Here is a 13,223-nt window from a genome sequence, read left to right as displayed (position 1 = left end):
AGCTCCCCCGTGAAGTGAATAAAACCTAGCAAGCGGCGTAGTACTCATAGATTAATAAATTACATGTAGCTAAATCATGGTCCAAATAATTTAAATAACAATTAGATAGTCGTTTGATGCTCAGTTAAGCACTTTCGTGCGTGTCTCTCTCTCTCTCTCTCTATATATATATAAAATTTTTTCTCAATTTTTTTTTTCGGCCAGATTCTGGCGTCTGGCGTTGTCTTTTTTTTTTTCTAATTTTTTTTCTTAAAAAAAATATTTTAATTAATATTACTGTCTTGGCTACTAAATTATAGTGTCTCAGACAGTTTGGGACAGTAATATTATGAATATTATTTTCTCGAACAATAATATTAGGCAATAATATTAATTAAAATAATTTTTTTTAAGAAAAAAAATTAAAAAAAATTAATTAATTAATTAACAGTTAAATAACTGCTGGAGATAGTAATTTAGCAGCGAAGACAGTAATATTAATTAAAATATTTTTGAAGAAAAAAAAAAGTCAATTAACATTTAAATTACTATCTCCGACAGTTAAATAACTGCCGGAGACAGTAATTTAGCAGCCAATACAGTATTATTAATTAAATATTTTTTTAAGAGTAAACAAAATTATAAAAAAAAATAGTCAACGGCAGTTGACCTACCGAAAAAAAAAAGTCAACGGCGGAGACCGGCGGTCAACAACGGCGACCAACGGTCTCTGGTGGTGACGGGTCAAAATTGGGGTCAAAATTGAAATTAAGGTTAAAATTGGTTAATTGATGAAATTGGGCTGAATTGGGGTGTAAATCATGAAATTGGAGTTGAATTGAGTTCAATGAATTAGGGGTAATTATGGTATATATAAAAGGATTTTTCTTATTTGCAAATAAGTTTGAATGAGTTGGATTTATTTGAAAGACAAAAAAATTGGATGTCCCTCTTTTAATTAAATGCCCTTGTCACTTGTCATGGGCCTATTTACCATTTGCCCTATATATATATATATATATATATATATATATATATATATATATATATATATATATATATATATATATATATATATATATATATATATATATATATATATATATACCTTTTCTAATTCTAGATATTGCTTTTGAGAGAAATGTTACAAACATATCATTTTTTTCCAGTTCCCCTTGAGGTTATATATTTTGTGATCTGGATATATAATATTGGACAAAAGATACATGATCATAAAAATACATTGGATTAAGAGTAATTAATTAACAAATTAATTAACTTTTTGGCTGATAAACTTCATTCAATATATAATCGAGAATTGTTTAAATATGGATGACATGAAACCTAGAGTAGTTTACGTAGTGATTAGATCAGGTAGACATGTCGGATTCCCTAGCACTAGACCACCAACATCTGGAAATAATTTTTGTCCAGGCAAATGGTTTACTTTTCCATCAACTTCAACTTTCACCGGATATTTGAGAATGTGCCCTTGTAACGAACTGTACTCCTCAGCTATGTATCTCTTCCAGTTATTATCGGCAATACTATTTGTATACTTAACACACTCCAAATTCTCAGGATTTTTGAAGCAATTCTCAATGCATCCAAGGTGTTCTGCCCAAAGTGACATTCTATATCCATATATCTGCAAGTATACACACCCCTAATTTTAAAACATCAAATTTTCTACAATTGTCAATATTGATTTCAAAATTTTGGATCTTCATTTATATTTGATATAAAAGCAAAAAAATAAGAAGAAAGACAAGACTAACCTGACCAAGTGGGTGTTCTTTCTTCTTGGCCCATGTATAATGGGGCTGGTAAGCTCCCATCGCAATTTCTGTATCCCTATAACCCGCCATGGACCGTTGATTGATGTTGGCCGAACCAATAATCACGTACTCGTCATCTACTATCATTCCTTTGGAATGCACATATATCATAAATCGCCTAAATGCTTCTGAAGCTGAATCCTGCTATTATTAGTTGTGCTTAAATATATATTATTGAAAATAATAGATTGAAACTTTAAATGCCTAAACTTCGAAATAGATAAAAAAATGTTTGAACAAAAAACAAACGAAGACATGTATATTAGTTCCATGACATAAACATGTCTGACGATTTCTCTTCGAATCAATGGTAACGGATATGATTTTTCTAATAAAAATATATATTGATAAACAGATCGATCACTAAGGTAATATAAGGGTTCTGTGTAAAATAGTTGCATAATGTAAATAATAATTAGTAGAGATGTAACATATAATTATTTCTCACATGGTCACTTTGTGTGTATGTGTAAGTGCTTAGTGTCACTGCAATTGAGGCAACTTCATACATAATACGTACAAAATACTTATGCAAACATATCAAATTGAAGGACAATTACACGATTTATACTTACGCTAGACGATTCTTCTTTATGGTTTTCCTCTCGATTACCAAGACAGTAGAAATTCAAATAGTCGGTTGGATGTGCATTCTTGAGATTGACAGATTTCAGCTCATGGGCAATAATTTTATACATCATTTGCATTGTTTGACTCTGCAGTAGTGAATAACCACATAAAATAATGTACACATGAAACATTGACAATAAAAGATTCAAAAGTAACGAATCAATTAATTCTTCAAACATGCTTTATAATTAAAAAAATTGATGACCACACAATTGATGCCCTTAAACAGAAGTATTACCTGCCAATAAAGAATTCCTTGTACAGTGGGAGAAGAAGGTTCACCCTCCGGCCACATGGGGATGATAACATAAACAACGAATCTCTCATTTGCCCTTATTTTGCTGGCAATCTTTAACGCCAGTTCCATTGGGATTAAATTATTAGGACCTGGCACCAACAATTGTGGTACATTTATGTAACACAAATACAATAGAAAGAGCTCCAAAAATTGTTAATTAAACGAAAGATATTAGGCTAAATGGTTAACAAATATTTTGGTCGAGTTCATATTGCACCCCCAAAGTTAGGTCCAAATGGAAATTATGCCAAATACTATTGAAACATCTCTTGCTAATAACCTTGATTAACAACCTGCCTTAAACCAACTTACATATTTAAAATTTTATGGCAACTACTATTGTTGTTAAAAGTGAGCATTCTATATCTTTCAGATTATCTAAAGCATACATCTTAATGGAATTCAAATCTCAATTATTGTTGTAGAACACAAGGTATATCATTTGTATAATGAAGATAAATATTTTACAGGCACTCTACCTGCTTTATTATGAGATGGCCAAGCGAAAGATGTCCAATAAAATATTGATTCTCAATAAATATGAAGCGTTGAGCAGATCTTATTGCCTGGATATATGCCATTTGAATGCTCCTATCTATTGCCCATTTATTTACAAGCACAAGGTTCTGCAATAAATAAAATATTTATGAACTTATTTCCTAGAAGACTAGAAGGAAGTTAAACAAGTCAAACCAGTCATAAAAGTGAAGACTCGTATTTACTTGCTCCTTTGCTGCAAGAACATTTTTGGGAAACCCGTCCACCGATTCTAAATCCACAGATCGAAAAATCTGTTCAAATTAAAGTAACACACAAGATCAAGTTTTAATCACCTAGTTTTGAATAGAGATTTTTTTTATACAATAGTAACACTTGCATTACTTGAATATGCCAGTTTTCAGGATCACCTTCCTTGGAGACCCACAATGATTGGTGGTCATTCGGAATAGTTCCGGAAGGACTAGCTATTTGCGAAATATGTTCGATATTAACTAAATTGTAATCATGCTGACCTAGTATCTTTTTGCAAAATCTTGTAAGATCAGAGCATTCAGTGGCTTTTTTCCACCGTTGCTCAAAATTCTTAAGCATATCGTAAGCAGCCGGACCTTCAATTTTGCAATGTAAGTCATGCCACGGTTGTCTTGGTCCCTTCTGTCCTTTCGATTGAAAAATATAAATACAAATCATTATATGAAAAACCTACACTACATGTAATATTATGATATAACTTAATGGAGTTACCGGTGTGTCTATTATGAATTCTAATGTAAATCCACACACTAGTACTGACAATAAAATTAACATTCATGCCAAATTTTCTTTTCCAACAAAATGGAAAATACTATAAAATATCATTGTTAATATGTTTAAGAAAAAAAAAAAAAAAAAAGGAAAAGAAAAAAGGAAAAAGGGAAAAGAAAAGGATGAATGATGGCTCTTAGCCGAGAACACCTGATTGTTATTATTTATTATATACCACTTGTTATTTCTTTATCACAAATCATGTTTCTTGAACTATTGGAAGTGTGCTACTAAAAGTATGACGAATTGAAACTAGAGATATACTAAATGAAGTGCTTACACTGAATGTTGGATTATGATAGTCATCCTTAAAGACAGTGTCGAGGTCATTATATAATCGATGATCCGGTGTATCATATCGTCCATCACAGAGGTCCAAACCACCAAGGAATACAGTTATTTTTCGATTATTTTCATGCCCCTTAGTGTCTGTTATCACACATTTCTGATGTTGACTGGAGAAAATTCGACAAACCTGAATACATTAAGAAAACGTACAAATGATCATTGTCTAAGGTTTGTATGAAAATCAACCAAAATTCGAGATTACTAAGGCATTAGTATTACTAGAGTTGATTTGTATAAAGTAAAGTGTAAAACATGCCTGTGGTATAAAATTACCAACACGCAAGTGACGTAAGAGTGCTTGAAAAATTTTCGAGTTTCTTTGTCATGAGTTTGCATCAGTCCTCCCTGTATCAGAATTGGTCAATCATATATTATAAGATAATCTACAACAGTAATTTCTACATAATCTCTACAACAAAATGTAACTATGCAAACGAATTTCTTACACTTTTAAAAAAACACTTGTTTTGTGAAGTTTTATCATCCCAAAGGAGTAGCACTACTCTGACTCCTTGTTGAGACTTGTACTTGAGCAGCTCCCCCAAACTCAAGTCCCCACCATTCGGCAACTGTTCACTTGACTCTCTCACCAACATTACCTTATGATAAATCGACCACCCTGCAATATATACCAAATTTTGTGCCTCCAATATTGCACGACATATATCCTCCCAACATTTTTGGTGCTCAAAGTTTCTCCCATCATCCAACCTGATATCGGGTAGCCTCCCATGAATGATGTACAACAACAACAACAACAACAACAACAACAACAACAACAACAACAACAACAACAACAACAATAATAATAATAATAATAATAATAATAATAATAATAATAATAATAATAATAATAATAATAATAATAATAAAACAACTTAAACTATATAAAATTATTATTATATTACCTGATCAACTGGGTGAGCTAATGGGAGTTCGAAATGCTCGTTCCACACGGGATTTTGTGTGTCATGTGCTCGTACACGGGCGGTCCTAGCAACTCTAGCTTCTCCGAGGTATACCTTAACATAAGGGTGTTTTAGGAACCGACGGAAATGCTCAGAGACGAACTCCATGCTTGTTATGCGTCGAGCTTCGATAATTACAAGGTCCAAATCTCCGTGGAGATATATCATTTCGTTGTTTTCCATTTCACTATACGTAAAATGAACTAAGCAGCAAAAGCAACAATGTAAGTTATATAAGTAACCAAAGAAAGTTGTTGTAGGATTTCTTGATAGAAATGTGATATAATATATACTAGTGAGGTGGAATAGTTTATATTAGGGGTGGTAAACGAGCCGAGCCGGTTCGCGAACTCGACGAGCCGGCTCGAAAAAAGCTCGAACTCGAGCTCGGGATTTTCGAGCTCGAGCTCGAGCTCGCGAGCTCGAGCTTCGGACGAGCTCGAGCTCGAGCCCAAAATTAGTTGTTCGACAGCTCGCGAGCCGGCTCGCGAGCTGCCTTCTATTTTTTTTTTTTTTTTTTTTTTTTTTCTTTCTTTTTTCTTTTTATATATATATATATATATATATATATATCTATATGTATATATATATATGTGTATATATATATATATATATATATATATATATATATATATATATATATATATATATATATGTATATATATATATATGTATATATATATATATATATATATATATATATATATATATATATATTATTCTTATTCTTATTATTATTATTATTATTATTATTATTATTAACTAAATAGTAAATAGTCTATAATAATAAATATATCTAGTATTTAAATAGAAACAAATCTATATTACTTAAATAATTCAGAATTATATAAAATATTATAATAATAATAATAATAATAATAATAATAGAAAAAATAAAAAATATATATAACTAGAGTTCATTATTTATTTTATAATTTTTTTTATTTTCCTATGAATAATTTCTAATAAAAAAAAATAATTTTAATAAAAAAATTAAATAATAATAATAATAAAAAAAAAAAAAATTAATAAGCCCGAGCTCGCCAAAATTGGCTCGAGCTCGAGCTCGAGCCAAAAAAAATTGGCTCGATGAGCTCGAGCTCGAGCTCGAGCTCGGGAACATGGACTCGAGCTCGAGCTCGAGCTGGCCAAAAGAGCCGAGCTCGGCTCGAGCTCGGGTCGTTCCCACCCCTAGTTATATGATACATGAAGTTAATTTATAAAAGAAGGATTTTAATTAAAGTTCCGGTCTAAAGAATCTTTACTTGTTTAAGATATTAAAGGATATATCATACCATAATTAGTCACACATAAGGGAAATGTTGGAATTTGTGGTGCATCACTTTAATACTATATATGTTTTATTAATTAACTTGTTATTGGTAAACTAGTCATTTTCTATTAATTTAAGTTATATTACTATAGGTATAATTCATAAATTAACAAATCATATAAAGTAATTTAAGTTAAAATAAAAGAAAAACGGATTTTTGCCACTGAAGTTTGACCCGCCTTCAAGGTTTGATCGCCTCAAACCACATCGGACCGCCTCGAACCGCCTCAACCCGCCTCAGGCCGCCTAAAACCGGCTCACAGGCAAAAATCTGATTTTTCATACTTTTACACTAAAATCGTAAAGGTTTGGGACCGCCTCCGCTTCGGAGATCGATTAATCAGCCGCCTCGTCCGATTTTATAACACTACTCAAAATTACTATTCTTGTTTTAATCTTGAGAGTCCACAACCCCCTTCCCCCTCTTATGTTCCGCCACTTGTAATATATATATATATATACATATATATATATATATATATATATATATATATATATATATATATATATATATATATATATATATATATATATATATATATATAAAAGAGAATTTGGAATCGTTGATTAGATATTACATGAATTTGGGAATTAGGTAAAATTAAAGAAAAAGTGTGAATATCTCTATGGAGCTCTACTTTTCTTCCATATATGTTACAAACATATAAAAGCGGTAACAAGATGAAAGTGATAATATGAAATCATTTCCGTTAGAATTGTGGCTCGGATCCCTTATTGTCTTAAAGTACTCTCGAGCAAGGTGTTCACATTTTTTTTTTTCAATTCAATCTACTTTACCATCTTGAAGAGGCAATTGCTCTTCCAATCGATCCACTTTTTTATCTTTAATTTGCAATTTCACTTGCGATAAATTTATTTGGGCCTCCACTTCTTGTGTAGCTGAAGAAAGTCTCGACTTCACAACCCTTGTGTTTGTGCTTTTAATCCGAAGTCATTTTACTCTTTCGCAACACTAATTTAATCGCAATTGTTGTGTTTTCGTCACTTCCATCAATCATGAACTCTTTAGAAATTGTCTCCAAATCAGCCTGAAAATGATCAATTACACAAGCATGTATTGGCTAACCACACAAGCAGTTAGTAAACATAAAGATAACATATGTACAATATACATGTATTTGCATTGTAAGTTATTATATATAACTTCAATGATCAACTTCTTATATTTTTATTTTTAATTTTGTAATGAAGGAACTCGCAGTGAACCGTATAGGTGCACTGAGTAATCATATACATTCTCATGAAATAGCTCGCAAATAGAAGGAGAGATGTAAATCATACTAGGTAACCATGTATAAGGAACTCAACCAAAAAAACGCTGACGAGGATATTCAGACATGGAGTCAGTGGAATTGTGAGGCAAAAGCAATCAATTTTTATTTTTCGCCAATGGAGTATATATAAGGATATATAACTCTATATATTCCGGGAATAGAGGAAAGATCATTAGCACGGGTGAGTAATTTAAAGATAACGTGGCATTAAATATATTTTTGAAAAATAATATTATTGGAGAGAGGGCTTAATTGAAAGTATTAGGGACTGAATTGTAAATTTTGGAAACTTCATTTGGGGTGAATGTATAATTTTTGAAATTTATGTACGACGATGACGTACTTTCCGGCAAAGGTAAACCCATTCCTATGTCTTTACTAAAAAATATCCTCCATAATATATTTTTTGTCAATTCCACCCATTATGCTCTAACTTCCTTAATATTACACATTGACTCCGGATTTAAACAAATATTACACATTGACTCCGGATTTCAGAAAATAATTTGTTTTCTGATTTTTTTTTCGACCGGATTCCGGCGTTGACTTTTTTTATCTTTAGAAATTTTTTTCCTGGCCGGTCTCCGGCGTTGACTTTTTTTATCGATTTTTTTTCTTAGAAAAAATTATTTTAATTAATATTACTGTCTTGGCTGCTAAATTACTGTCTCAAACAGTAATATTACTGTTTGGGACAATAATATTATGAATATTATTTTCCGAACAGTAGTATTACTAATGTTACTGTCCCAACCAGTAATATTATTGCATAAGACAGTAATATTACGATCAAAGACAGTAATATTACAGTCAAAGAAAGCAAAAATGCAAGCCAAGATGATAAAATTAATTAATACAGTAATATTACTGTCGCAGACAGTTAAATTACTGTTGGAGACAATAATTTAGCAGCTAAGACAGTAATATTAATTAAAAAAAAATTAGAAAAAAAAAGTCAATTATCATTTAAATTACTATCACCGACAGTTAAATAACTGATGGAGACAGTAATTTAGCAGCCAAGACAGTAATATTAATTAAAATATTTTTTATGAAAAAAAAGCCAATTAACAGTTAAATTACTATCTCCACAGTTAAATAACTGCTGGAGACAGTAATTTAGCAGCCAAGGCAGTAATATTAATTAAAATATTTTTTTAAGAAAAAAAAAAAAGTCAATTAACAGGTAATTACTGTCTCCGTCAGTTAAATAACTGCTGGAGACAGTAATTTAGCAGCCAAGACAGTAATATTAATTAAAATATTTTTTTAATAAAAAACAAAATAAAATAAAAAGTCAACGCCGGAGACCTGGCGGTCAACGGCTGTTGACCTACCGAAAAAAAATTCAGAAAAAACAAGTTTAAAAAAAAAAAAAAAGTCAACGCCGGAGACCGGCGGTCAACGACGACTGACCGGCGATCTGCGGTGGTGGTGGGTCAAAATTGGGGTCAAAATTAAAATTATGGTCAAAATTGGTTAATTGGTGAAATTGGGGTGTAAATTGCGAAATTGGAGTTGAATTGAGTTTCAATAAATTGGAGGTAATTTTGGTATAAATAAAACGGTTTTCCTTATTTCCAAATAAGTTTGAATGAGCAGGAAATATTTGCAAGACAAAAAAATTGGATGTCCCTTTTTGAATTAAATGTCCTTGTCATGGGTCTATTTGCCATTTTTCCTAAATATAATTCTGAAAAATAATATTATTGGAGAGGGGGCTTAATTGAAAGTATCAGGAACTGAGTTGTAAATTTGGAAACTTTATTTGAGGTGAATCTATAATTTTTGAAATTTATGTAAAGAATATTTAGGTCTATTCATGCAAAAAGATTATACCTCCACTCGCATAAGGAAACAAGTATCTCTCTAGAAAACTTTTGGGAAGAGTTCAACAAGAACAACAAGTCCTATCTATATATATATATATATATATTATATATATAGAGAGAGAGAGGGGCATAGAATTATTTGTGTGATCCCTACTCTCTCTCTCTCGGTTTCTCTCTCTATCAACTGATAAAAAAGAGAATCGATGGGAAATAATAAACAGATAAAACTAGGTAATGAATCGACGGTGTACTTTTCGGAAGAAATTGTTGAAGAAATACTATCACGACTCCCCGTGCATTCTCTGTTCCGATTCAAGGCCGTATCCAAATCATGGAACACTTTAATCTCTTCCCCGAGTTTCGCCGAATCACACCTCAACAACTACGGCAATAGCAACAACTTCGTTCTACTCGCCTTCGACCAAACCACCCGAAAGTGGAAACTATCGTTCACCACGTTCGGCACATCGTCGTCGTCGGAATTGACAACCGTAGTCGTTGGTGGCGGCGGTGGCGGCCGTGCGGACGAAAAATTTATCGAATTACCAACGATGTTGGAGAAGACGACGAGGATCAAAGACAAAATCATCGGCCCGTTTAACGGTCTCATCTGCTTCTACGGGATTGCCGGGATGGCCGGGATGGGGGGAATCGCCCTCTGCGACCCTAATCTCCGTACAACCGAGACTCTCCCGATCTGCCCCATTACCGAGAAAGAACTCCGTTTCAGCACATACGTCACACGAAGCATGGGGTTCGGTCTAGATTCCGTCACCAAAGAAATAAAACTAGTACAAACTTTGTCTTATTTGTTTTGGTACAAGGATACGCATATCGAGAAAGGAATCCGTGTGGATATCTACTCCCCAACCAACAAGACATGGAGACATGTACTCGACCACGACGATGCTGCTACATCGGACACTTTTATCTGGGACGCAATTGGGTCGTACGAGGATGGTTCGTTTTCTCATTGGATCGATAACAATCAAAGTGTCGTACTATCTTTCGACATGCAGAAAGAGGTCTTTGTGAGGACCCCGATCCCAATCGAGTACGATCACTTTAAACATAAGGTGAAGATTTTTGCAAAGGGCAGTACCTCGCTTGTCCTATTCGCGTACCCACGAAAACGGGTTACGGGAGAAAATTATTTGTTCGATAGATGGGAGTTGAATGGTTTAAAGCACTGGTCTCGGTTGACGCGTGTCGGACCCTTTTTAGGTGTGACGAAGCCGGTCGGGGCTTTGTGGAGAAGCCGTGTAATTGTTGTGAGGGGGGAAACTAAGCTCGTTTTCTACGATTATTCGACTCAACATGTAATGAGAATTTACGACATGGAGGGAAACGATTACCACCTCAACTGTCGCGATCTCGTCAAAGTTCTTGAGTATAAGGGGAGTCTACTTTAAACATCTAAACTAATACAGTTTGGATTAGCAACATTATATTAATTTAGCGGTACTATTGATTTTAGGGTTAATCTCTAAAAGGCCATGACAAGGGCACTTAATTAAAAAAGGGACATCCGATTTTTTTGTCTTTCAAATATTTCTAGCTCATTCAAACTTATTTGCAAATAAGGAAAAAACTTTTATATATACCAAAATTACCCCCAATACCTTGAAACTCAATTAACTCCAATTTCATGATTTATACCCCAATTTAGCCCAATTTAACCAACAAACCAATTTTGACATAATTTCAATTTTACCCGCCACCACCGGAGACCGCCGGTCAGCCGGGCACCGGCCTCCGGCGTTGACCTTTTCTTTTTTCTTTTTTGAAAACGTTGTTTTAATGGATTTTTTTTCCGGTAGGTCAATCGCCGTGACTGCCGGGTCGCTGGCTTTGATTTTTTTTTTTTTTTCTTAAAAGTAATATTTTAATTAATATTACTGTCTTGGCTGCTAAATTAGTGTCTCCAGCAGTTATTTAACTGTCGGAAACAGTAATTTAACTGTTTGTTAACTTTTTTTTTTCTTAAAAAAATATTTTAATTAATATTACTGTCTTGGCTGCTAAATTATTGTCTCCAGCAGTTATTTAGCTGTCGGAGATAGTAATTTAACTGTTAATTGACTTACTTTTTTCTTAAAAAATATTTTAATTAATATTCCTATATTGCCTGCTATATTACTGTCTCCAATAGTCATTTAACTGTTTGAGACAGTAATTTAAATGTTAATTGACTTTCTTTTTAATTTTTTTTCTTAAAAAAAATATTTTTAATTAATATTACTGTCTTGGCTGCTAAATTACTGTCTCCAACAGTAATTTAATTGTCCGAGACAGTAATATTACTGTATTAATTAATTTTATCGTCTTGGCCTGCATTTTTACTGTCTTCCACCGTAATATTACTGCCTTATGCAATAATATTACTGTTTGGGACAATAATATTAGTAATATTACTGTTCGGGAAATTAATATTCATAATATTACTGTCCCAAACAGTAATATTACTGTCCCAAACAGTAATATTACTGTCAGAGACTGTAATTTAGCAGCCAAGAGAGTAATATTAATATAAATATTTTTTTCTCAGAAAAAAAAAATTTCAAAAAAAATGAAAAAGAGTCACCTTCGGAGACCCGCGGTCAACGGCGGTTGACCGGCCGGAAAAAAATCAGAGAAAAAAAATTCAAAAATAAAAAAAAAGTCAACGCCGGAATTTGGCCGAAAAAAAAAAGTTCAGAAAAAAAAAAAAATTCTGAAAAAAAAAAAAAATTCAAATAATTATTAAAATGGGGGTTAATGTGATATATTTGTTTAAATCCGGGGTCATGTGTAATATTAAGGAACTTAGAGTATAATGGATGAAACTGATAAAAAATATATTATGAGGATGAGTTTGTTTGAAAGACTGTTTTTTTTCTTTTTGACCAATGTGCATTTAAATCCCTTGTTATGTCTTTTTTTGCCATTTATCCTTGATTTTAACCGAGTTGGGACCGAAGAAATTATTAATTTATCGAATATTAATTTATCAAGTTTTTACCGTAGTTTCTCCGATGAACAAGTTTAATTTTGCTTGTCTCAAAGTCTTGAGGGAGAGAATAATCACAAACATAAACAGGTAAAAAAATTTGATAGGGAGTAGTTGGAATTATTCATTAGATATATTATTGAATTGTTTTATATTAGAACATTAATTTATGGATAACTAAAAAAAAAAAGAGTAACATAAATCGATTTATGGAAAATGAGTTACTTGGCAAAGAAACAAAAAGAGATTGCTAAAGATTTTAGATGATTTATTTTATAAATATTTTTCTCAAAATACTTTATAAGTTTATTTAAATTCGATTTGGTATTCGGTTTATTTAAATTAGATAATTTAAATTACTTTATAAGTTTATTTAAATTAAGATTTTTATTTTTTAATTTAGAATAC

The 13,223-nt window shown here is 32.1% G+C and overlaps 2 protein-coding genes across 2 annotated transcripts; one reads left to right on the top strand and one right to left on the bottom strand.

Moving 5' to 3' along the window:
• Nucleotides 1–1,264: 1,264 nt before the first annotated feature.
• On the bottom strand, nt 1,265–5,549 carry LOC105956885 (phospholipase D delta). The gene is given in 12 exon segments (XM_088818039.1): nt 1,265–1,627; nt 1,758–1,958; nt 2,378–2,533; nt 2,686–2,834; nt 3,225–3,257; nt 3,260–3,371; nt 3,468–3,536; nt 3,628–3,905; nt 4,333–4,525; nt 4,618–4,743; nt 4,845–5,135; nt 5,307–5,549. Coding segments are annotated over 12 exon segments (2,145 nt in total). The 3' UTR covers nt 1,265–1,333.
• A 4,480-nt stretch (nt 5,550–10,029) lies between these two features.
• LOC105956886 (F-box/kelch-repeat protein At3g06240) lies at nt 10,030–11,238 on the top strand. The gene has a single exon (XM_012980795.2). It carries the CDS (start codon nt 10,030–10,032, stop codon nt 11,236–11,238), a length of 1,209 nt encoding a protein of 402 aa, XP_012836249.2.
• Nucleotides 11,239–13,223: the final 1,985 nt, after the last annotated feature.

The sequence above is a fragment of the Erythranthe guttata genome, chromosome 5 (assembly GCF_056151865.1).
Source record: "Erythranthe guttata isolate IM_541 chromosome 5, IM_541, whole genome shotgun sequence".
Lineage (NCBI taxonomy): Eukaryota > Viridiplantae > Streptophyta > Magnoliopsida > Lamiales > Phrymaceae > Erythranthe > Erythranthe guttata.
This window is presented reverse-complemented; position numbering and strand designations above follow the sequence as displayed.